Source organism: Chrysemys picta, chromosome 1 (genome assembly GCF_011386835.1).
Source record: "Chrysemys picta bellii isolate R12L10 chromosome 1, ASM1138683v2, whole genome shotgun sequence".
NCBI lineage: Eukaryota > Metazoa > Chordata > Testudines > Emydidae > Chrysemys > Chrysemys picta.
In genome coordinates, this window is record NC_088791.1 from 121,132,884 (window position 1) to 121,154,924 (window position 22,041).

At 39.8% G+C, this 22,041-nt stretch overlaps 1 protein-coding gene across 1 annotated transcript; it reads right to left on the reverse strand.

Annotated features, from left to right (window-relative positions):
- Positions 1-7,269: 7,269 nt before the first annotated feature.
- CMAS (cytidine monophosphate N-acetylneuraminic acid synthetase) lies at positions 7,270-21,872 on the reverse strand. The gene is made up of 8 exons (XM_005296629.5): positions 21,606-21,872; positions 18,911-19,053; positions 18,447-18,599; positions 15,316-15,449; positions 13,071-13,165; positions 12,048-12,210; positions 8,151-8,292; positions 7,270-7,610 (listed from the first exon to the last, which is right to left on the reverse strand). Exons 1-8 carry the CDS (start codon positions 21,797-21,799, stop codon positions 7,408-7,410), a joined length of 1,227 nt encoding a protein of 408 aa, XP_005296686.2. The 5' UTR covers positions 21,800-21,872; the 3' UTR covers positions 7,270-7,407.
- Between the last annotated feature and the right edge of the window lie 169 nt (positions 21,873-22,041).

The following is a 22,041-nucleotide window of genomic DNA, read 5'->3' on the forward strand; positions in this document are numbered from 1 at the left end:
TAAGATAAATCCTTCCTGTGGAACTAGGGTTTTCATTATGTGAATCTATGGTTATAAAAGACTTATACAAGACTTGTTCATACACTAATCTAGTGCTTCTTAATTGTAATGAACACAAGATAACTGAGATGCATCTAAACACAAATACAGCAGCATATCAAAAATACAGTATGCCATAATGGGTGCAATATTTTGTTACATATACCTGAATTATCCATGACCTGTTTTTACTATGTGGAACAGCATATTAGCTAGTGTGCCATAACACTGGTTACCTACAAAATGGCTCAGCTTAAATGTCTTGTAAGATCTTGGTAAGAGGGACTGTTTTTCTTTACAATCGAACAACATCTGCCATGCTACCAAGAATGGATGGCTCAGTTAAAAAAGTAGATGTGCACCATGACTATCACTTCACTCACATACATGATGTCAGTCCTACAGCTTGAGAGTAATGTGTGCACCAAGATTTTTTTATACACACACACACGGCTAACAGCTATGTTCCTAAATCCATATTTAGGTGCCTAAATAAGTGGCCTGGTTTTCAAGAGTGCTGAGCACCTGGTTGTTTCCCTAGACTTCAATGAGAGATGGTAAAAATTCTGCACTTTTGAAAAAATCAAGCTATTTATGTAGGAACCCTAAGCATAGATATAAGAGCTTAACTTTAGGGACCTATTTTTAAGATTTTGGCTATGAATTCTACCATACAATGTAAATTGTCTGTATGTGTATATTCTCAGTTTGATAAAATAGGAGCCACATGCATGATCCTAATGCATCAAAATGAGACCATACTTATGTTAACTAAGGAGATCCTTCTCTCAAAATATAGAATTCAAACATTGCTTTTAACACATTCAGAGCACCGAGTTTGGTGTGAATCAGGAGGATAAGGCTTGAAAAGTCTGCAATGACAGTTCAATTAATTTTAGCAGCAGAGGTGCTCCTTCTTGATGCACTGAAATTCATTCTTTGTGCCACTAATAGCACACATAGGACAAGTTGTAGCAGAAGTGATCAGTGAAAATATTATATTAGGACATATCACACATGCCTGATCAGCATGGATCCTGGTGTTCCATGATAACCTCCTGCCACAAATTCTCCGATAAAAAAACAAAAAACAAGAAAAAAACATAAGTCTTTGGTTTTCCATGATTAAAATGGAATGCTGAACTTTAGCTTCCCTAGCCACAATATATATACGTACGGTTAAGATTGTGTCTCGGTTATTTTTAGTAAAAGTCACAGACAGGTTGTGGGCAATAAACAAACAAACAGAAATCACAGATGCTCGTAACCTCTGACTTTTACTAAAAATAAGGGGAGGGGTCTGACTGGGGGGGCACTAACAGCTCTGGCCCCCACCACCCTCGGTGGATCAGAGCTGGGGTGCTCCTGCTGCCCCAGGGCATGGGCTGAATTTGAAGCAGAAAATGTCACAGAGGTCTCTGAAAGTCACGGAATCCATGACCACTGTGACAAAATCTTATCCTTATATATAGGTATCAGTTGAACACAATGATGTATTTACAATTTTTAAGCAAGTTTGAAACCTACCCTCAACGTGAAATTTGTCCTTGCCAAACTCAGTGACATGGTCTTTAGGGGTGATTTTTAAAGTTTTCAGCATCTTTTCATAACTTTAATTACTCCCGTCTGGAGACTGAAGTGAAATTTGAGATTCATTAAACCAGGGGTGGCCAACCTGTGGCCCCAGAGCTGCATGCGGCTCTTCAGAAGTTAATATGCAGCTCCTTGCATAGGCACCAACTCTGGGGCTGGAGCTACAGGTGCCAACTTTCCAATGTGCTGGGGAGGGGCAGGGGTGCTCATTGCTCAACCCCTCTGTCACAGGCCCTGCCCCTACTTCACCTGTTCCTCCAAGGCCCCCGCTCCTTCCTGCCCCCTTCCCTGAGCCTGCCATGCCCTCGCTCCTACCCCCTCACCCCCCAGAGCCTCCTGCATGCCGCAGGAGGCATGGGGAAGGAGAGGGAGGTGCTGATCAGCAGGGCTACTGGCAGGCAAGGGGGAGCTGATGGGGGGCTGCTGATGCATTACTGTGGCTCTTTGGCAATGTACATAGGTAAATTCTGGCTCCTTCTCAGGCGCAGGTTGGCCACCCCTGCATTAAACCATGAATTCCCATACGCCACTGAGTAACCTCTCTATGCTGGAAGCAGTTTATTGGCATATGTTTAGCAATGTAAATTTAAATTGCATTCAAAAATCAACCACAAGAGGGAGGGGTTGTGTGCACTGAATCAGTGACACTGATACTTTTAATAAAATTTAATAAATTCCACATTTTTCAGTGGCAAACTGATTTCTAGGATCCCTGCTGATCAGCCAATTTCTGTCAGATCATGTACTGCATTAAATGCTAACGCTCTCAACAGGAAGATGCTTAACTATGCTGTGTGGATAAGTTGTGGCACCTAGTGGTCAAACTAGAGAAAATCTGAAAGCATGTGTAACACTGGTTAAACCAGCAGCACTCAACTTTTCCAGACTGCTGTACCCCTTTCAGGAGTCTGATTTGTCTTGTGTACCCCAAGTTTCATCTCACTTAAAAACTACTTACTTACAAAATCAGACAAAAAATACAGAAGTGTGACAGCACACCATTACTGAAAAACTGCTTACTTTCTCATTTTTACCATAATTATAAATCAATTGAAATATAAATATTTCATTTCAGTATATAGTACATGGAGTAGTATAAACAAGTCATTGTCTGTATGAAATTTTAGTTTGTACTGACTTCACTAGTGCTTTTTATGTAGCCTGTTGTAAAACTAGGCAACTATCTAGACAAGTTGATATACCCCCTGGAAGACCTCAGCGTACCCCCAGGGAGTACACGTATCCCTGGTTGAGAATCAGTGGGTTAAACAACCAAACCCACTGTTTTGTTAGCTGACATTTTATCTTAGGCTCAGCAAAAATCATGCAGAGGTTTTATGTAGTAATTCTTTTACTCTAGTCAGCACTGGTGAGCCTCAGTGGGATTACTGTCTCCAGTTTGGGGCAGCCCACTTTAAGAAAGATTTGAACAAACTGGAGAGTCCAGAGCAAACGTGACCTATGAGGAAAGACTGAAAGAATTGGGTATATTTAGTCTGCTGCAAAGAATTCTGGGGAGTGGGGTGGGGGAGGGGGACCCTGATGACAGTTTTCAAATATATAAAAAGTGGTTATAAAGAGGACAGTGATCAATTGTTCTCCATGTCCACTGAGGATACAACTAGAATCAATTGGCTTAATTTGCAGCAAAGGAGATTCAGGTTACTTATTAGGAAAACCTTAACTAGAAAGGTAGTTAAGCTCTGAAACATATTACCTGGGGAAGCTGTGGAATCCCCGTCCTTGCAGGTTTCTAAGAACAGGTGATACAAACACCAGACAGGGAGTGTCTATGTATATTTATCAACATGGGGGGACAGGACTAGATGACCTCTTGAGTTCCCTTCCAGCCCTATATTTCTAGGATTCTCAGTCTCATGTGCCGTTTTGAATACTTTAGAAGTTATTCCTGTACTATGCTAATGCAGGAAGCAACTATTGGAAGAGGTGTAGTCTTGTGGGCTGAGCAGAGGACTGGGAGTCAGGAACTTCTGAATTCTAATTCTAGCTGTGATACAACTCCCTCTGTAGCCACGGGAAAGTTATAACTGCCCTGCTTCAGTTTCCTCATCCATAAACTGGGGATTAACATTACCTACCGCACAGGGGGACACAACGATTCGTTATACAATGTAATCCTTTATCTTAAAATCTTTGATAAACTTACTAGCCACATGAGCATCTAGGATTTATGGCAGCAAAATTTGAGATGGAAAGGTTAACCTTGTGGGGAAAACAGTATACTGAAACACAGAAGGGTTCAATACTATGGTCTGTAGTGGTTATAATTCTCTCTCCCCATGTTAGAACACTGCTGTTAAGCAACCCATTTTTGTCAATCACTTGAATGGGCACCTAAAAGAGGTTTCAATGTATATATAACAGGTCTGGACAAAAAACTCTTAGGATCGCACTACAGGAAATAGCTCTGAACTGGCAGGATAGTGGCCTGGATGGATCAGAGATCAGATTCAGTATAAATAAATGGTGGATGGCAACATGTACTGCTTTAAAAGTGGCTAGCTTGTAGGCTATAGTATACTGCAATTTACACCACACACACACCCCATTATTTGTTGATGGATTTCTCTGTGCCGCTCTTGCAGGCCAATCCACTGTTGGAATACTATTTGAAAATGGTGTCTTGTCCACAGATTCCTGAACCTGTTCCATGCAATTTAGAAGTTATGCCAACACTGAACCATTGGGCTGGCCTTTAAAGCACAGTAAAATCAGAGGGTTCAATCTTATCTTCACACACCCAAGCACAGATTGCTGAAACTGATGTAACAGCAGCAGCAGCTGAGCAGTGCAGATCCACTTTTAGAAACAAATGATGAAGGCCCAGGCTTAGGGTAAATTATTAGATTTGTATTAAACAAAAAACCACCACACTAATTTGTGCATTAAGAATATCCACCTTCACTGGATATATTCCATTGTTATGTCAATCAAATTCGAAAGAGTACAGTATTTGCATGGAAACGTCATCCTTCACCTATATGAAACCCCATAAATAAATTTTATACTAAAAGGTTAAAGAAACCTGCCTATGTAACTGCCAATTGACCAATTAATGTATATTCATTCATATTTTATCTATACATGAATAGATTACATGAGGTTTCTTATCTTTTATTTGTTTGGTGAAACTTGAGAAGTCTACATCGTCAAAGATTCTTTAAACATCTTTACACCTTACTACCCAAAGAAACTTTGCAATAAAAACCTTGGACAATTTCCATGACAAGAAACAACTGCTCAGTGATTTTCCTCATTTAATTTAAAGTTCAATGGCTATACAAAATATCTCAACATTATTAATCTAACATACTTCCATGGCTGCCATTACTGTGGTACTTAAGTGTCTCACAATCCTTAATGTATTTGCCCTCACAACACACTCTTACATCGGAAACTGTAGATGAGGAATGGAAACACACACAGGTTTAGTGACTTGCCCAAGGTTACAAGAAGCCTGTGGCAGAGCAAGCATTTGAACCCAGATCACCTAAAGTCCAACTTACACACATGCTTAACTTTATGCACTAGGAGCAGTGCCATCAACTTTAAGCATGTGCTTAAGTATTTTCTGAGTAAGAGCCTAAATCAGACACCCAAGTAGTCATAAGGCTTTTTAAAATTACCCCTAGAAGGACCTTCTCTGATAACCCTTGCTGCTGTAAACGTCCTATGTATGTTATATACAAGATGCTCATATTAAGACATTTTCAACAAAAATAAAATTATGAAGTATTTTGGCAGAAGTGTGAACATTTTATTTAACAGCTACCAATTCTTTCTGCCCATTAGACAAAAAGAGACACCAGATTTCTTGTGTATACTTGGAGTTACAAAAAAATAATACCTAAGTATTCAAACGTTTCATACATTAAGTTTGCTGCCTCTAATGTAGAGGAGAAAGGAAGCAAATTTAGTACTGTGACCTTCACCCTGCTTTAAATTACCCATCCACAATAAACATTTATTCAAACATGACTACAGAGGCCCTGACTAAGCAAGGTAATTAAACACGTGACTAATTTAAGTGAAACACTATCTTAAGTACCTTACTGGGTCGTGGCCGTAAATGGTACAACTTCTGCAGTTTTACCACTATTGAGACTACACGAGTTAAAAGGGACACTGTCAAAGGGACTGCTGCTTAGTCCAAAATATGTCCAGCTTTTCCTATACCTGTTGACAGAATCCCTATAGCTCATCTTATGCAAAACTATGTTTTCCCCAAAGAAATACTTCAATGATCATTTTGTAGTGATTAGTGCAATAAGGAAAAAATTCACAAGGAACCCTACAACAAATAAATTGGAAAAAAGAAGAATCAGTTTTAAGCATTATACAGTTATAACAAAGTAAATAAATAATAAAAGAGCAACAAATAATTAGATATACCATATTAACTGAACAACAGTAAAAGGAGGTGATAGGCAATACATCCGTACTGAACTCCCAAAACGGACACCACTATAATTTAACATGTTGTTTGACAGTTATCTGAACTGTAAATAATTTTTTATTATATGGCCTTCAGTTATATACATGCAGCTCCTATTAAAAATTAGTGGGATTTTTTTTAGCATCATCTATGGTCAAATTTGACCCACTGATAAATAGAAGATCAGAAAAGATTTGCATTTTTAAGTGCTGTTCTTGAAGAACTCCTTATTTCTACAAATCCATGGAGGTATGAATACATTACCAAGTTATTTTTAAGGCAAATAAAAACAAAAACAAAACCTGTCCCCCCAAAAAGGAAACCAATTTATAAATCATCCATAAATTAACACGATATAAAAAAGCCACGATTCATACCAATGGAGATATGGATACCAACTATAGTTTTTCCAGCAATTACACCCACGCCCCAGCCCCCTGCCCCACTCCCCCTCCCAGACCCAAACTCCCTCCAAGAGTGTGCCCCGCAGCCCCTCCCACACCCCATCCCCCTGCTGGCCCTGCACCAACCACACTATATACCAGATTTTCAGTGCAGATCAGAAATGCCGGTTTAGAGAGCTTGCTGGTTGGTGAAGTGCTAGATCAAAGAGTTTTTACTGTATTAATTCATTTTGCAGTATTTTAGGCACTACTTATAGTATGAGAAAGCAGCAGTTATGATTTTGTAAATCACAGTTCTAATAAGCACAAGTTTGTGCATATGCTGGAAGAGATATGGTTGTAAGATAAAATAAGCTCACTCTAGTAGCAGGTTAAAAACAAAACAAACCCCACAGGACTGATTTTCTATTGCCTTACTCCTTGTGCAGTCACTAAAAGCTCACTCTAATGCTTAAATGACGTTGGACCAGGCCCTTTCAGAATAGCAGCATTTATACCCAGGTAGCAAAGTCATGAAGAAGAGATTTCCTTCTCTTTCTTACTAACAAAATTCTAGTTCATAAAGAGGATCTAGAGTTTTAAAATTACATCTCTTTCACCATTTAAGCCACTGATGTTTTGCATTTCACTCAGTTTGGACAGTCAATATAGAATAACCGGTTTTACTTTGTGGTTCTCATGCCATAACACAATGCTGCAATTTTGTTTCATGAACACACACAAAAACCTTTTCATTACACTTATATGTCTGAAAGCATTTATATTAATAATTATATTATTAAAATTAAACCAATATAGGGACCTGAACTTGTTGACAATACCCTTTTAACTCTGTGGAAATGTCCAACAAAGGCAAGCCATTATGCAAAGTAAAGGCAGACTTTATCCTGGGGGAGGGAATTGGGTTTTTCCTCATTAGTTCTTCAGTTCATTTAGTTTTCTTTCCTTCACTGTTTTCATTAGCAGCAATATGTATTCTGCAAACTCCTGAATGGCACCACGGCCACCATTACTTTTACAAATATAACTGGCAGCCTTCTGAGCAGCAGCACATGCATCTGCAGGAACACCGCTCATGCCAGCTTCCTTCAAGCAGTCCACATCAGATTCATCATATCCTATGAAAAGGAGAATTTAGATAAGTTGAAGTGAGATAAGTAAAGCATTTTCTCTTGAATGTGATGAATTGCAACTTTGGTTAATAAATTAAAGAAATAATTTGTATTTTTACAGCATTTTTCACCTGAGGATCTCAAAAGCACTTCACAAACTGGAATCAATCAATCCTTACAAAACCTCCATGAGGGACGTAAAACTTACAGGTGGTGGCTACAAAATGATAAAAATATTAGGGGCTGGATCTTGCAGATACTTAAGATCATGCATAACTTTCTACACAAGAATAGTGCCTTTAAAGTATATGGAACTATTCAAGCACTCGTTTAGCTTTACACAAGTGTTTGGAGGATTGGGCCCTTAACTGTTAACTGAAAAACCCTTTGCACGGTAGAATCAGAGCTTTCAGCAATCTCATTATTAATCTTGCCTATTAAACTAAGGGCAAAGTGCTTTGAAGATAAGCCATGCTATGTATTATTTAACTGGACCTGTGTATGTTGCATGAAGTTTCCATTATAAAAAAGAAAAAAGAAACTAACCTAAGTAAGCCACTTCTTTCCAGGATAAACTCATTTTATTTCTCCAGTCTTCTACATCTCGTCGGTTTTTTACTTTCACCTCACAATCCAATTTCATAGCAGAAATCGTCTTTGAACGCTCTTTTTCAGAGATTAGCCATACCTATTAAATCAAGTCAAATTAGAATAAACTCCATATACAGACACAAAGTGACTTTTGAATGATCATAATGGAAATTGATAAAGACATTAGCATTCCATAGCTGAAGTATCTCTTTTGGACTCAAAGCAGAGCTGACTAGGATGCAAGAACACATTATTAACCTTGCATTTCTAGTCATTAAGGAAGAGTGATTTATCCATACGTAGGTTTCCTTCTAATTCACAAAACAGGAATTCTTATTTCTCTCTTTAAACACAACACATGCCAAGATTGTTAAACGAAATATTGGTTGTCACAATACAACCGTGGTGTGCTGGCTATCAAATGCCCCAAGGTCTCAACACCTAATCTAAACCACACTGGGCAATACAAATATCTTGATGAAGGTTTCCACAATATTTCTAGGTTTCAGAGTAACAGCCGTGTTAGTCTGTATCCGCAAAAAGAAGAACAGGAGTACTTGTGGCACCTTAGAGACTAACAAATTTATTAGAGCATAAGCTTTCGTGGACTACAGCCCACTTCTTCGGATGCATATAGAATGGAACATATATTGAGGAGATATATATACACACATACAGAGAGCATAAACAGGTGGGAGTTGTCTTACCAACTCTGAGAGGCCAATTAATTAAGATAAAAAAAACTTTTGAAATGATAATCAAGCTAGCCCAGTACAGACAGTTTGATAATACACCAATATTCCACACAAAGATGGACTACAAGCTATCAGGAACAGTATCCCTGATAATGTCACAGCTAACCTGGTGGCTGAACTTTGTGATTTTGTCCTCACCCACAACTATTTCACATTTGGGGACAATATATACCTTCAAGTCAGCGGCACTGCTATGGGTACCCGCATGGCCCCACAATATGCCAACATTTTTTATGGCTGACTTAGAACAACGCTTCCTTAGCTCTCGTCCCCTAACGCCCCTACTCTACTTGCGCTACATTGATGACATCTTCATCATCTGGACCCATGGAAAAGAAGCCCTTGAGGAATTTCACCATGATTTCAATAATTTCCATCCCACCATCAACCTCAGCCTAGATCAATCCACACAAGCGGTCCATTTCCTGGACACTACTGTGCTAATAAGCGATGGTCACATCAATACCACCCTATACCGGAAACCTACTGACCGCTACACTTACCTACATGCCTCCAGCTTCCATCCAGGACACACCACACGATCCATTGTCTACAGCCAAGCTCTAAGATATAACCGCATTTGCTCTAATCCCTCGGATAGAGACAAGCACCTACAAGATCTCTATCAAGCATTCTTAAAACTACAATACCCACCTGCTGAAGTGAAAAAACAGATTGACAGAGCCGGACGAGTACCCAGAAGTCACCTCCTACAAGACAGGCCCAACAAAGAAAATAACAGAACACCACTAGCTGTCACCTTCAGCCCCCAACTAAAACCTCTCCAGCGCATCATCAGAGATCTACAACCTATCCTGAAAGATGATCCTTTACTCTCACAGATCTTGGGAGACAGACCTGTCCTCGCTTACAGACAACCCCCCAACCTAAAGCAAATACTCACCAGCAACCACACATCACTGAACAAAACCACTAACCCAGGAACCTATCCTTGTAACAAACCCCGATGCCAACTCTGTCCACATATCTATTCAAGTGACATCATCATAGGACCTAATCACATCAGCCATACCATCAGGGGCTCGTTCACCTGCACATCTACCAATGTGATATATGCCATCATGTGCCAGCAATGCCCCTCTGCCATGTACATTGGCCAAACCGGACAGTCTCTACGCAAAAGAATTAATGGACACAAATCTGACATCAGGAATCAAAATACTCAAAAACCAGTGGGAGAACACTTTAACCTGTCTGGTCATTCAGTGACAGACCTGCAGGTGGCTATATTACAACAGAAAAACTTCAAAAACAGACTCCAAAGAGAGACTGCTGAGCTAGAATTGATATGCAAACTAGACACAATCAACTCCGGTTTGAATAAGGACTGGGAATGGCTGAGCCATTACAAACATTGACTCTATCTCCCCTTGTAAGTACTCTCACACTTATTATCAAACTGTCTGTACTGGGCTAGCTTGATTATCACTTCAAAAGTTTTTTTTCTCTTAATTAATTGGCCTCTCAGAGTTGGTAAGACAACTCCCACCTGCTTATGCTCTCTGTATGTGTGTATATATATCTCCTCAATATATGTTCCATTCTATATGCATCCGAAGAAGTGGGCTGTAGTCCACGAAAGCTTATGCTCTAATAAATTTGTTAGTCTCTAAGGTGCCACAAGTACTCCTGTTCTTCTTTTTACAATATTTCTAGATGTACACATGTATTCAAAATATTTTCCATGATTTCTCCATCTAGCAACATTCTTGTGATTTGCACTCAGGGCTCTGGAGTTTCAGCAAAATTCTAAAAGAAAGAGCTACATGACACTGCAAGTAAATGTTGGAAGTACATTTTGTATTTGAAAGCTAGGAACAAAGCACTTTGTAGGGTAAAACGAAAGTTAAAGCCACTTATGTTTTTGTTTAAAAAAAAAAAAAAAATTAAGTATAGGCAAAATTCTCCTCTCCAGTCTGTGCTGCAAGTTATCAGTGAATATTCTGCACTCATCTTTTCATATTTAGAATCAATGGGAGTTGGGCGCAGCGCAAGATACCATATGTTCGCAGTATACACGGAGGTGCAGAACAAAAAATTCTCAGCCCCAGGAAATTTATGACATCTTTAGACTCCCCCATTCCCAATACTAAGGTACAGAAATGGGCTCAGACATACTTTGGCAGCTCAAGATAAGAAGCCTATAGGCAACAGTGCTTCACAGAATTACCATAGCAGCAACTGCTAGGTCTCTGCCCCATCCCATCCCTACCTTTGTTGTGTTCTTGAGAGCTGCAGCAGTGGCCTTGTAAGACAGCATGCAGCTCACTTACTCAGTTCCTGCACTGGGAAGTTCTCCCTGGCTGAATCAATCAGGCTGTACAGTAATGTAAGTTTGACTTATAAGGCTGATCCTGCACCAATGTAAGATCTTACATAAGTGTAAGATCTTCACTGAGGTAGAATTTGGCTTTAATGATTAAGGAAAGCAATTTAAAACAATGTGGTTTTGGTTTTTTTCCCACTTATCTTGAACTCTTAGGACTTCTGAGATGAAGGATAGATGATCTTGTGGTTAAAAGCACTAGACCAGGACTCCAATGATCTGTTCTTAATTTCCTCTCTCTACCACAGTTCTTGTGTAACCTTGGGCAAGTCAGTTAATCTTGTGTCTCAACTCCCCATCTATCACCAGGGGATAACAGTGCTTCTGTATCTCAGAGGGCTTTTGTGATAACGAATTCATTAAGGTTCATGAGGAACTTAGATACTATGGCGAGTAGGAGCCACACAACTACTGAGATAAAGGACTACTGCTCAGTGTGCGTGCCAGATCAGCAGCACTTGCAACATGAGCGGTGCCAACACAATACCATACAAATTCCTTCCCACCACCTTGGGACAACTAGAGCAAATGCCAACAAAAGTACAAGTGAGATCTAGAAACTTGTCATAACCACATAGGAACTAGAGATCATACAGTTACCACCATCTGAGTGTTTCGAGGTGCTAAGATGGCTTAATCAAAATTGTTCTCAGAAGTGCCCTGCCCTACCTCCATTTTAATTTTTAAAAGTTCACGGTGTAGAAGTTAAACAAGGAACAGAAAGTCTCATGATTCAAAAAGGATGCTTACCTCAACTCCTCTTTTCTTTAATAAGGAAATCCCATCAGCACCTCTATCATCATCATCAGAGCTTAATTCTTTTTGATCTTCTGACAAACAACTGTGACCATTGGTGAGACATCCATCAACGCTGCAAACCAGTAGCTTCATCTCTTTACCCAAATAGCCATATCTAGAGAAAAGCTATTATTTCAGGATGGAAGACTTCGGAATTACATTTAAAAAAATTTAAAATAAAAAGTAACCCATTAATGCAAAGCAAAGGATCTTGGTTTGTGATTCTTGGTTACTTTCACAAGAAGAAAGACTCCCCAACATCTTTAATTTTCAAAATATACCCCAAAAGATAAATGCAGAATAAATGAATCTGTATTTCTCAAAACATGAAAAAACAAAACTTAAAACTTACTAATAAATGCAGCTCTGTGGCGAAAGACAAGTTACCCATGTTGTCCATTTTTATTTGTTTTTAAAAATAGCAATAGAGCTTTTTTTATTTTCTTTAGAAGAGCGAATTATGTTCTATAACACTTGTTTTAAGGAAAAAAATGTGGAAAATCGGGTCACAGATACAATGACTAAAGTATTACTTAACCTTTACATTACAGTAGTGCCTGCGGTGCCCAATCCTAATGTAGCCCTACAAACACAGAATTAGGCATGGCGTCCACGTGTAGGAGCTTAAGATCTTACACAGAGCCCTGGACAGAGCCAGAGTGGACATACTAAAGAAGTGCTATGTTAAGATTGGGTTTTTGAATCACCTACCCCCAGGCTAAAACCGCAGAACCAAGAACAAGGCCAATTCAGCTGATCTCAACAGCCTTAGGAAATGGTGCAGGAATGGGGAGAAAGATAGCTTAGATCAAAGACATTTGAGCAACTATTTCTTTAAACAAACAATCAACACTGAAAAAAACAGACTGATCAAAGTTTGGTCATACGAACCCTTAAAGGCTGATATTCAAGATCAAGGGACAAAATAAATCACAATTATAATAAATACTGAACTTTCAAAACCTTCCTTTTTACCTCAGCACTCTTTGCTCTGCAATAGGCCAATCGATATCTATGTCTATATCCACGCTGCATTCAGCACGCATTTCATAGTAGATCACTTTTCCACCCTAAACAAATTAGATTTCAGTAGTATTATTCCCCATACTTCATTATCAGTAGCTAACACAACAGCAACTTAAAGACAGAAGTGTGTAGCCTTCACGACTAAATTAAGAGGACTAAATATGTTTAACGCCATATACAGTAGTAACCAAATTACTTAGCTGGAAAAACAAACGTTTGTTACTATTACTTTCCATTTGCACAGTGCTTTTCATCCTAGACTTTTACAGACTCATTTTTGTAAAGGACTTTATTACCCTTATTTTACAGCCAAGGAAACTGAAAACAAAGACTTTCATCACTAAACCCTACTGACTTCACTAGGTCATTTAGTGGGAAAAGAGACAGCAGCACATTTTAACTCTGACTCAGTGCAAACTATTTACTGGCATGACAGACTCTCTCTTTTCTCAGGATTTCTGGGATCTCTTATAGCATGATGGGCAAGTCACTTAGTCTTTTTGTGCCTCGGTTTCTCTATCTGTAAAATGGAGTTCAGACTACTGATCTCTCAGAGAATTGTTATGAGCAATACTTAATGTTTGTAAATCATTTTAGACTTCCTTTGATGGAAGGCACTCTCTAGAAGTAGCAAGTTATTAATGTTAAGTGAAAAAAGTCACTGATTTTTCTGTTGCATAATTCAAACACAAGGCTCTAAACAGCTTTTCAATTTCATGTAGAGTACATTTCCAGTTTAGTACATAGGAACCATGTCCTGCGTAATAGCTGCTGTGGACAACTCTGATGGGCAGAGTGAACTGACTGCACCTTAGCATCAAAGAATCAAGATGAAAAAAAAGGCCTGCCTTTCATTTTTAGCTTCAGAAAGACCAGCTCTTAGTGGAAACCTCAGATAATGCCAAAATGTTATTGTAGTAAGTGAATGCTGACAATACATAGGCTAAACTATCTCTTTAGTAAGAAGCCAAAGGCCTATTATGTTTAATTGCTTCCTCTGCAGCTAACATGATAATAGTACAACACTGAATGAAGGTGGCTGCAAGACAAAAGTTATACAGCATGGCTAACATTCTCAGCTGGGACAACCTTCTATGCAAGGGGAGCCAATTACGGCTACTTCATCCGGGAGCCAGGTCTATGCTAGCCTTGGGGCTTTCTAATGTGTTAGTTAGCTGTGAGCTCCAAGAGTGTGGGAGTGCAGCACACCCATTCCCTGATACATCCCTTACGTTGCAGGCTACAGGAGAGTGGTGTGTAGGAGTCAGATACACCAGTTCTGCACCCTCTGGTAACTATCCCTCTTCAAAGGATCCCTCCAGCACGGGTGACTCATCTGCTTTCCGTTCCAAATGAAGTGGAACATAACTCAGGACTGAGTCCTGTAAGTTTCTAAGAAATATTTTGCACTTCTAAAACTAAAGCAGGGATTCTCAAACTGGGGGTCGGGAGCCCTCAGGGGGTCGCGAGATTATTACATGGGGGGTCATGAGCTGTCAACCTCCACCCCAAACCCTGCTTTGCCCCCAGCATTTATAACGGTGTTAAAGTGTTTTTAATTTATAAGGGGGTTCACACTTAGAGGCTTGTATGTGAAAGGGGTCACCAGTAAAAAAGTTTGAGAGCCACTGAACTAAAGGATTCCAAGCACTCTGCAAAAGTTAAGTCAATTAAGCCTCAACACCTTTGTGAGATAAGCATTATCCTCATTTTACCAATGGGGAAACTGAGGTACAGAGAGATTAAGTACTTGCTAAAAGTCACAAGAAAGTTGGTAATATAGCCACAGCCCTCTTTATCTACCACATTAGAGGCCTTATTCTAAAATTCTTACTTAAGAGGAATACTCTGATGAATACTCATCTGAATTAAGAGTCATAGAACCGAATCTTGGCGCTCCAATGGGAATTCTAACACTGTATATCCTTAGGCCTATAAAAATACATTCTTCTTGCACAAATTCTTTCAGAAAGCTATGTTGTAAGAACTGTACCTATTAGTGCCAGAGGGTTAACAGTAGTTAAGGGTTACAACATACCTGGCTTCAATAATTGCTGCCTGGCATCCGTTTTTTCCTCCAACACTTACCTTACTATAGCCAATTACATGCATCACAATTGCCAGCTTTGAGCTCCATAATGAAAGAGTACTAGAGATATTACTCTAAAAAAACCCACAAAATAGAAGCACTAACTTGTAAGTAGTCTTTTTCAATCAAGTCCTTTTTAGCAAAGTAAAATGACCCATTTTCATACAGTTCTCCACCCCAATCCTGACGCCGGGGCCGCTTTGCTGGATCCAGGTTTTGGGGCACTGTCACTTCGTTAACTGTAAACAAAATCGTGACAAAATGAACAAATAAAAGCTTTTGTTTAGAGTCACTTTCTTGTTTAAATACCTTGCTGCTGGGAAATTAAGGGTACAACTGTCACCAGCTTCTCTGATTCCTGTCTCAGAAAGGGTAGGTACCTAAGGTCTGGTCCCCACTAACCCCCCACTTCGGACTAAGGTACGCAAATTCAGCTACGTTAATAACGTAGCTGAATTCGAAGTACCTTAGTCCGAACTTGCCGCGGGTCCAGACGCGGCACAGAGGCTCCCCCGTCGATGCCGCATACTCCTCTCACTGAGCTGGAGTACCGGCGTTGACGGCGAGCACTTCCGGGATTGATCGATTGCCTGCCGCTGGACCCTCCGATAAGTGCAGACGTACCCCAAGAATCATTGAACTGTTGTCTCTGTCCAGGTAACTTTGGATCCCAAGGCATAGGAATGCCCTATATTTCTCGTATAGAAAACTGAAAGATCCCCATTCAAACTTGCAGAGAACACATCTATCTTAATCTTCAGACCAAAACCTGCCCCATGGCCCTTCCTCTTCCCTCACCTCACCCTGTTAAGAGTGTCCCTGCCTTTGTGAAAGAAAAATAGCTCTTCTCCCATTACCATTTCTAGTACCTTGTATGGAAAAATCTAGGTATTTTTTTGCTTTTTTAGGGAAATTGAAAATAAATAAATAAAGTCATCTATTTATCTTAAAACAGAGGGTTTTTTTTCTTATATGTCTACTATACACCCTCATACCATGTCATTCCTTCTGTAGTAACTCCCTGCGCTAAGAGAAACAAGTTTGTTTACATTTATGGGAGATAATGCTGTCCACTTCTTAATTACAATGAACCTCAAAAAGAGAACAGGTGTTCGCATGACATTGTTGCAGCTGGCGTCACAAGATATTTATGTGTGAGCTGCACTAAAGATGTATATACCTCTTCATGCTTCGGCCACTGTTCCAGAGGACATGCTTCCATGCTGATGACGCTCGTTAAAAAAATAACGCGTTAATTAAATTTGTGACTGAACTGCTTGGGGGAGAATTGTATGTCTCCTGCTCTGTTTTACCCACATTCTGCCATATATTTCATGTTATATCAGGCCCCGATGATGACCCAGCATGCTGTTCATTTTAAGAACACTTTCACTGCAAATTTGACAAAAAGCAAAAAAGATATCAATGTGACACTTCTAAAAATAGCTACAACACTCGACCCAAGATTTAAGAATCTGAAGTGCTTTCCAAAATCTGAGAGGGATAGGGTGTGAAGCATGCTTTCAGAAGTCTTAAAAGAGCAACACACTGATTCTGAAATTACTGAACCTAAACCACCAAAAAAGAAAATCAACCTTCTATTGGTGGCATCTGACTAAGATGATGAAAATGAACATGAGTCGGTCCGCAGTGCTTTTGATTGTTTTAAGGCAGAACCCATCATCAGCACGGACGTATGTCCTCTGGAATGGTGGTTGAAGCATCAAGGGACATATGAATCTTTAGCGCATCTGGCATGTAAATATCTTGCAACGCCGGCTACAACAGTGCCATGCAAACACCTGTTCTCACTTTGAGGTGACGTTGTAAACAAGAAGCAGGCAGCATTATCTTCTGCAACTGTAAACAAACTTGTTTGAGCGATTGGCTGAACAAGAAGTAGGACTGATTGGACTTGTAGGCTCTAAAGTTTTACATTGTTTTATTTTTAAACTTAGGTGTTTTTGTACATAATTCTACATTTATAAGTTCAAGTTTCATGATAAAAAGATTACACTACAGTACTTGTACTGGGTGAACTGAAAAATACTATTTTGTTTTTTACAGTGCAAATATTTATAATCAAAAATAAACATACAGTGAGCACTGTACACTTTGCATTCCGTGTTGTAATTGAAATTAATATATTTGAAAATGTAGAAAACTGAAAAATATTTAAATAAATGGTATTCTATTATTGTTAACAGTGACATTAATCATGCAATTAATCTTTTTAACTGCTTGACAGCCCTAATTCTAAGAAGTCTTTACTTTTCATTTCAACTTATTTTCAGCATAATGCTTTGTTAACTTTTTGTGTGTGTGGTAAACTAGTGTTTTTTATATTCTCTCTCAGAGAGCAGTGCTCGGTAAACTCTTAAAAACCACACCCAAAACATCCCAAATTATGACACTGGACAAGAATTAGAGCTCTTGGGTAATTTTTACGAAATGGACTTAGCGGTGTAAAAGGCATGGACTTGAACTCCTTGGAGAATGAAGGCTTCCATTTTATGAAACTAGTAAAACATGGACAGCAGCAGTATAAGTGTCCAAATACGCACCAACGTGTCTCACTCTCAGATGCAGGAACCTCTTCTAAAGGTGAGATGTTAGTTCCATCTCAGTTCATTTAATGGTTGGCCTCTGCTACAGTTGCATCTTCACCTGGAAAGATGGTGTGTTCTTATCTCATGTTAGCTAACATGTGGCAACTAAAAGAGGTAAAATTGCAGCGAAGACAAGGCAGTTTGTTGCTTTAACACAAGTTAGCATGTTAAGATAAAGAGTATGGGGTAGCCTAGGGTTTCCGTTGTTTTGTCAACTAAGTCTTCCCTACAATTTTACCTCATGTTAATTATCATGTGTTAGCTAACACGAGATAAGAACCTACTTTTTCTCCTAGTGAAGAGGCAAGCCTTTGCTGTCAGATCGATATATAACATGTAATCTGTGGGGGGACATGAACTGAGGGCTTTTTGACAGAGTAATTTTATGTTTAAATATGTTAGTGACACTCGTACTTTGAGCTTCAGGTCATCTCTAAGAAATGAACGAACATTAACAGCTACATTAAAACATCACTATTTAAAAAAAAAAAAAAAAGACAGCTATTTGGGTTCCTCTGATTATGAAACGTATGCCTCTGATGCCACTTCCAAGTGTAATGAACATAAAGCTTCCAGTCTAGCATGCTTTATGAACCATAGTAATAATCAGAAACTTCAGAATATTACCTCTTTTTATCTCACTCCATCTAAACAGATGCCGTCTCACAACGGAGAATACAGAATCATAGCCATCCTCTCGGATCATTTTTGCCACTTTAACAAGATCATCAGGATGTAAACAGGGAGACGTTGCCTGAATATTTCCTATAATATCAACCTCTAAAGAATGAAAAAGTAAAATATATAATGAGAAACTTTGTATGAAATATTCAATACATATAAATAATAAAATACTTTCACTTAACGATTAACATTATTTACACACACATACAATTTCAAAGAAATCCCATGAGCAGATACATAAGTTATATGGTTAAGTGATTCACTTTACCCATTAGAAAAATTGTTGCTACAGCATTACTAATTAAGAAAAAAATATTAAAGACCCTCTTCCTCACTGATTTCAATGGGAGTTAAGGGCATTCAGCGCCCTGACGCATTGGGACTTAAATCAATAGCAACAAGCATACCATTATGACGACGAAGAAACTCTTGGATGGCCTCCAAAGAAGTAGAAGAGTCTTTAGATACTTCAGCGCTTCTGCGATGGACTTTTACACCAAATTTCTCTGCCACTTTCTCAATTTCATCATGGTCTGTGGAAACCCACACACTGTTGGCAGACAAAGACACACTGCGTGAATGATTACAGAGAGAACACAAGAGAAGAATTAACACTAATCTCTAAGTGCACTGTATAACATTAATGGGCTGATTACTAATCTTACTCATGACAGCAGAAATCTGGTCACCAAATGAGACAAACATTTAAACTGGATGTCTGCATCCCATTTCTAAATTGTCAATGGAGCAACTACAATCATGGGACTTAAAATCAATGCTGCATTTTAGTAGATGCCTCATAAGAATGCACTTAGCAAGATCAACTCTTTGCTGGTTAAGCACTGATTGAATTAGACAGCCAAACTAATTACAAGCCTAGCCACCCTCACTGGCTCACATACAGCCACAAAAGTATTAGACTTGGTTTTGAAGCACAAGGACATCAAATTGAAGCCAACAAACTGTGACCATCTGTCACAGAATACCAAGAAATAGTTTGCATCCATTTCTTTTAATATGAAAAGCGATGGTCAATTTTTATTCTTGCTCTGAAGGCTGGTAACTGGTGTCCAAATGTTCACTAACCTACTAAGAATCATCACATCTTAATACTGTCTGCATCTGGAAAAAGAACTAGTTCAAGTATCTTCTGTTAGTAAAACTACTGCTGTCAACAGCAGGATAAGAAACCAACCAAGTTAAATTAGATTATAATCCATTCTCCTGAAAAGCTGAGTGGTACTGTAATCTAACACTTTATGAGGTCTGAGCTTCCATACCTGTAGGAAATGCATTATTTCAGAGTGTTCTAATTTGTTTGACACGTTGTAACAGTCCATTCAGATGAATCAATGTTGAATTTGAAATAGTTGCATAGTTCAGAAGCTATGCTGATGTTAATACAATGACCATTCATATCTGTTTGCATGGATTCAGTTATAAATTAGCTTTTTCTGTAACTACAGTAAAATAAATGCAATAGGTTCAATCCAACCCCAGCATGACAGCTAATCAAATGACAGTCACAGAGATTCTGGCACAATAAGCCCCAATACTGGTATAGCAGGATTATCAGGAATGAGAAATATTTACAAAAGGAGAGGTTGGGTCGATTGTGTGTACCGTTGCAAAATGCAGGCATACATAGTGTGAAACCACTGCCATCGGAATTACAAGTTAAAGAACCCCAAAATGTAACAAATGCAATAAAACTTGAGAGAAAAAAAAACACCTTGTTCGTCTTAGGGATACTAATATCTTTCTCACTGTACTACACACAATAAATGATGCTCATCTTTTACAAGTTTTTCCATCCAAAGATGGGATTCATCAGAATATATATAATGATGATGACAGCAGCTCCAGGTCACAAAATTACAACACTCATGTGAGCCACTACACAGCAGTGAATATTAGTTTCCAGGTTCATCCACGTGTTCCGAAATAAAATTATCTCAAACTGAACAGTTTAAAAAAAAACCACAGCCCTTTACATTAAACAAAGAGCTATTACTCTTGTACATACATCTCTACCCCCCATTATATCGGGGTAGAGGTGTATGTACAAGAGTATGTATGTACGTACGTACGTACGTACGTACGTACGTACGTACGTGTGTGTGTGTGTGTGTGTGTGTGTGTGTGTGTGTGTGTACGTGTGTGTACGTGTGTGTACGTGTGTGTACGTGTGTGTGTGTGTGTGTGTACGTACACACACACACACGCACACCAGGGGAGGAGGGATAGTTCAGTGGTTTGAGCATTGGCCTGCTAAACCCAGGGTTGTGAGTTCAATCCTTGAGGGGGCCACTTAGGGATCTGGGGCAAAATCAGTACTTGGTCCTGCTAGTGAAGGCAGGGGGCTGGACTCAATGACCTTTCAGGGTCCCTTCCATCTCTATGAGATAGGTATATCTCCATATATTATAACATTGTCTTTGGGAGCCAAAAAATCTTACCACGTTATATTGAACTTGCTTTGATCCACCAGAGTACGGAGCCCCCCCGCCCCGCCGCACTGCTTTACCATGTTATATCCAAATTCATATTATATTGGGTCACATTATATCAGGGTAGGGGTGTAGTTACATTTCCCATTCAAGTTATTTAAAGGGGCCTGGAAAACATATCCCATTTCTGTCTAACAGTTCTGTATCTCCTGTAGTTAAAAGATTAAATGGGTGTGTCTGGCCTGTTCATGAACACAGCCAGCAAGAAGAAAATTAGCAGGTCACTCTAGTCGTGGCATACCTAGAATCTCCACGTTAGACATAGGTTAAAATACGGGCTAAGAGCCAAGGCTCAGGGTACTTCCTGGTTAATGGGAGCTAACTCAGCTCCCTGGCACTCAGGTGCAGCAGATGGGACATGAGGTGGTGGCTTAATTTAAATTTGAAAATCACAGTATATTAATTAATGTATAGTAACTGTAACCATTACTATATTAACACCCGAAGAATATGGATATATAGTCATTTTAATCATTAATACTACGATATTAATCACAACACTCAAAGCACATTATTTAATTAACCTAAAATCAAGACACGTCGCTAATTAAAACCCTCTGAGGGGATAGTGGGGCTGCCCACACATGCGCACCTCTGGAAGACCCCGGAGTCGATAGCCGCCCGCAGCACCCAGCCGATGAGCGGGAGCCCGGCCAGGCGCTTGATGTTCTTCAGCGGGATCCCCTTGCTGCCGCCGCGCGCCAGCACCAGCGCGGCCATGTGCGGGGGGCGCTGCGCGGCCTCGGCCGCCGGGACGGGGCAGGCTGAAGCAGCGGCGGAATCCATCTTCCTCTGGGCGAGCCTCGGCCTCGGCTCCGCGTCCCCTGGTGCCACGCGTCAGCCCCGCCCCCGGCGCGGCGCCCACAGCCAGGAGCATGCCGGGAAACGTAGTTCTGGGGCTGTAGCCCGCGGGGAGGCAATTAAGGCTTGCAGAGGATGAAGGGGCGGGGTGGAATGAAGCCCTGTGCTATTTGGGGTTGGTGCCCAGCACAGGGTGGAGTGGGAGGGCAGGGGGTGCCCTGTCCAAT

Coding starts and splice junctions, on each gene's coding strand:
- CMAS (XM_005296629.5), bottom strand. CDS start 21,799: ATGGATTCCGCCGCTGCTTCAGCCTGCCCCGTCCCGGCGGCCGAGGCC. Junction 18,600..18,910: donor GTTTCTTCGTCGTCATAATG/GTATGCTTGTTG, acceptor TTCATTCTTTAG/AGGTTGATATTATAGGAAAT. Junction 15,450..18,446: donor ATGGAGTGAGATAAAAAGAG/GTAATATTCTGA, acceptor TTTTGTTTACAG/TTAACGAAGTGACAGTGCCC.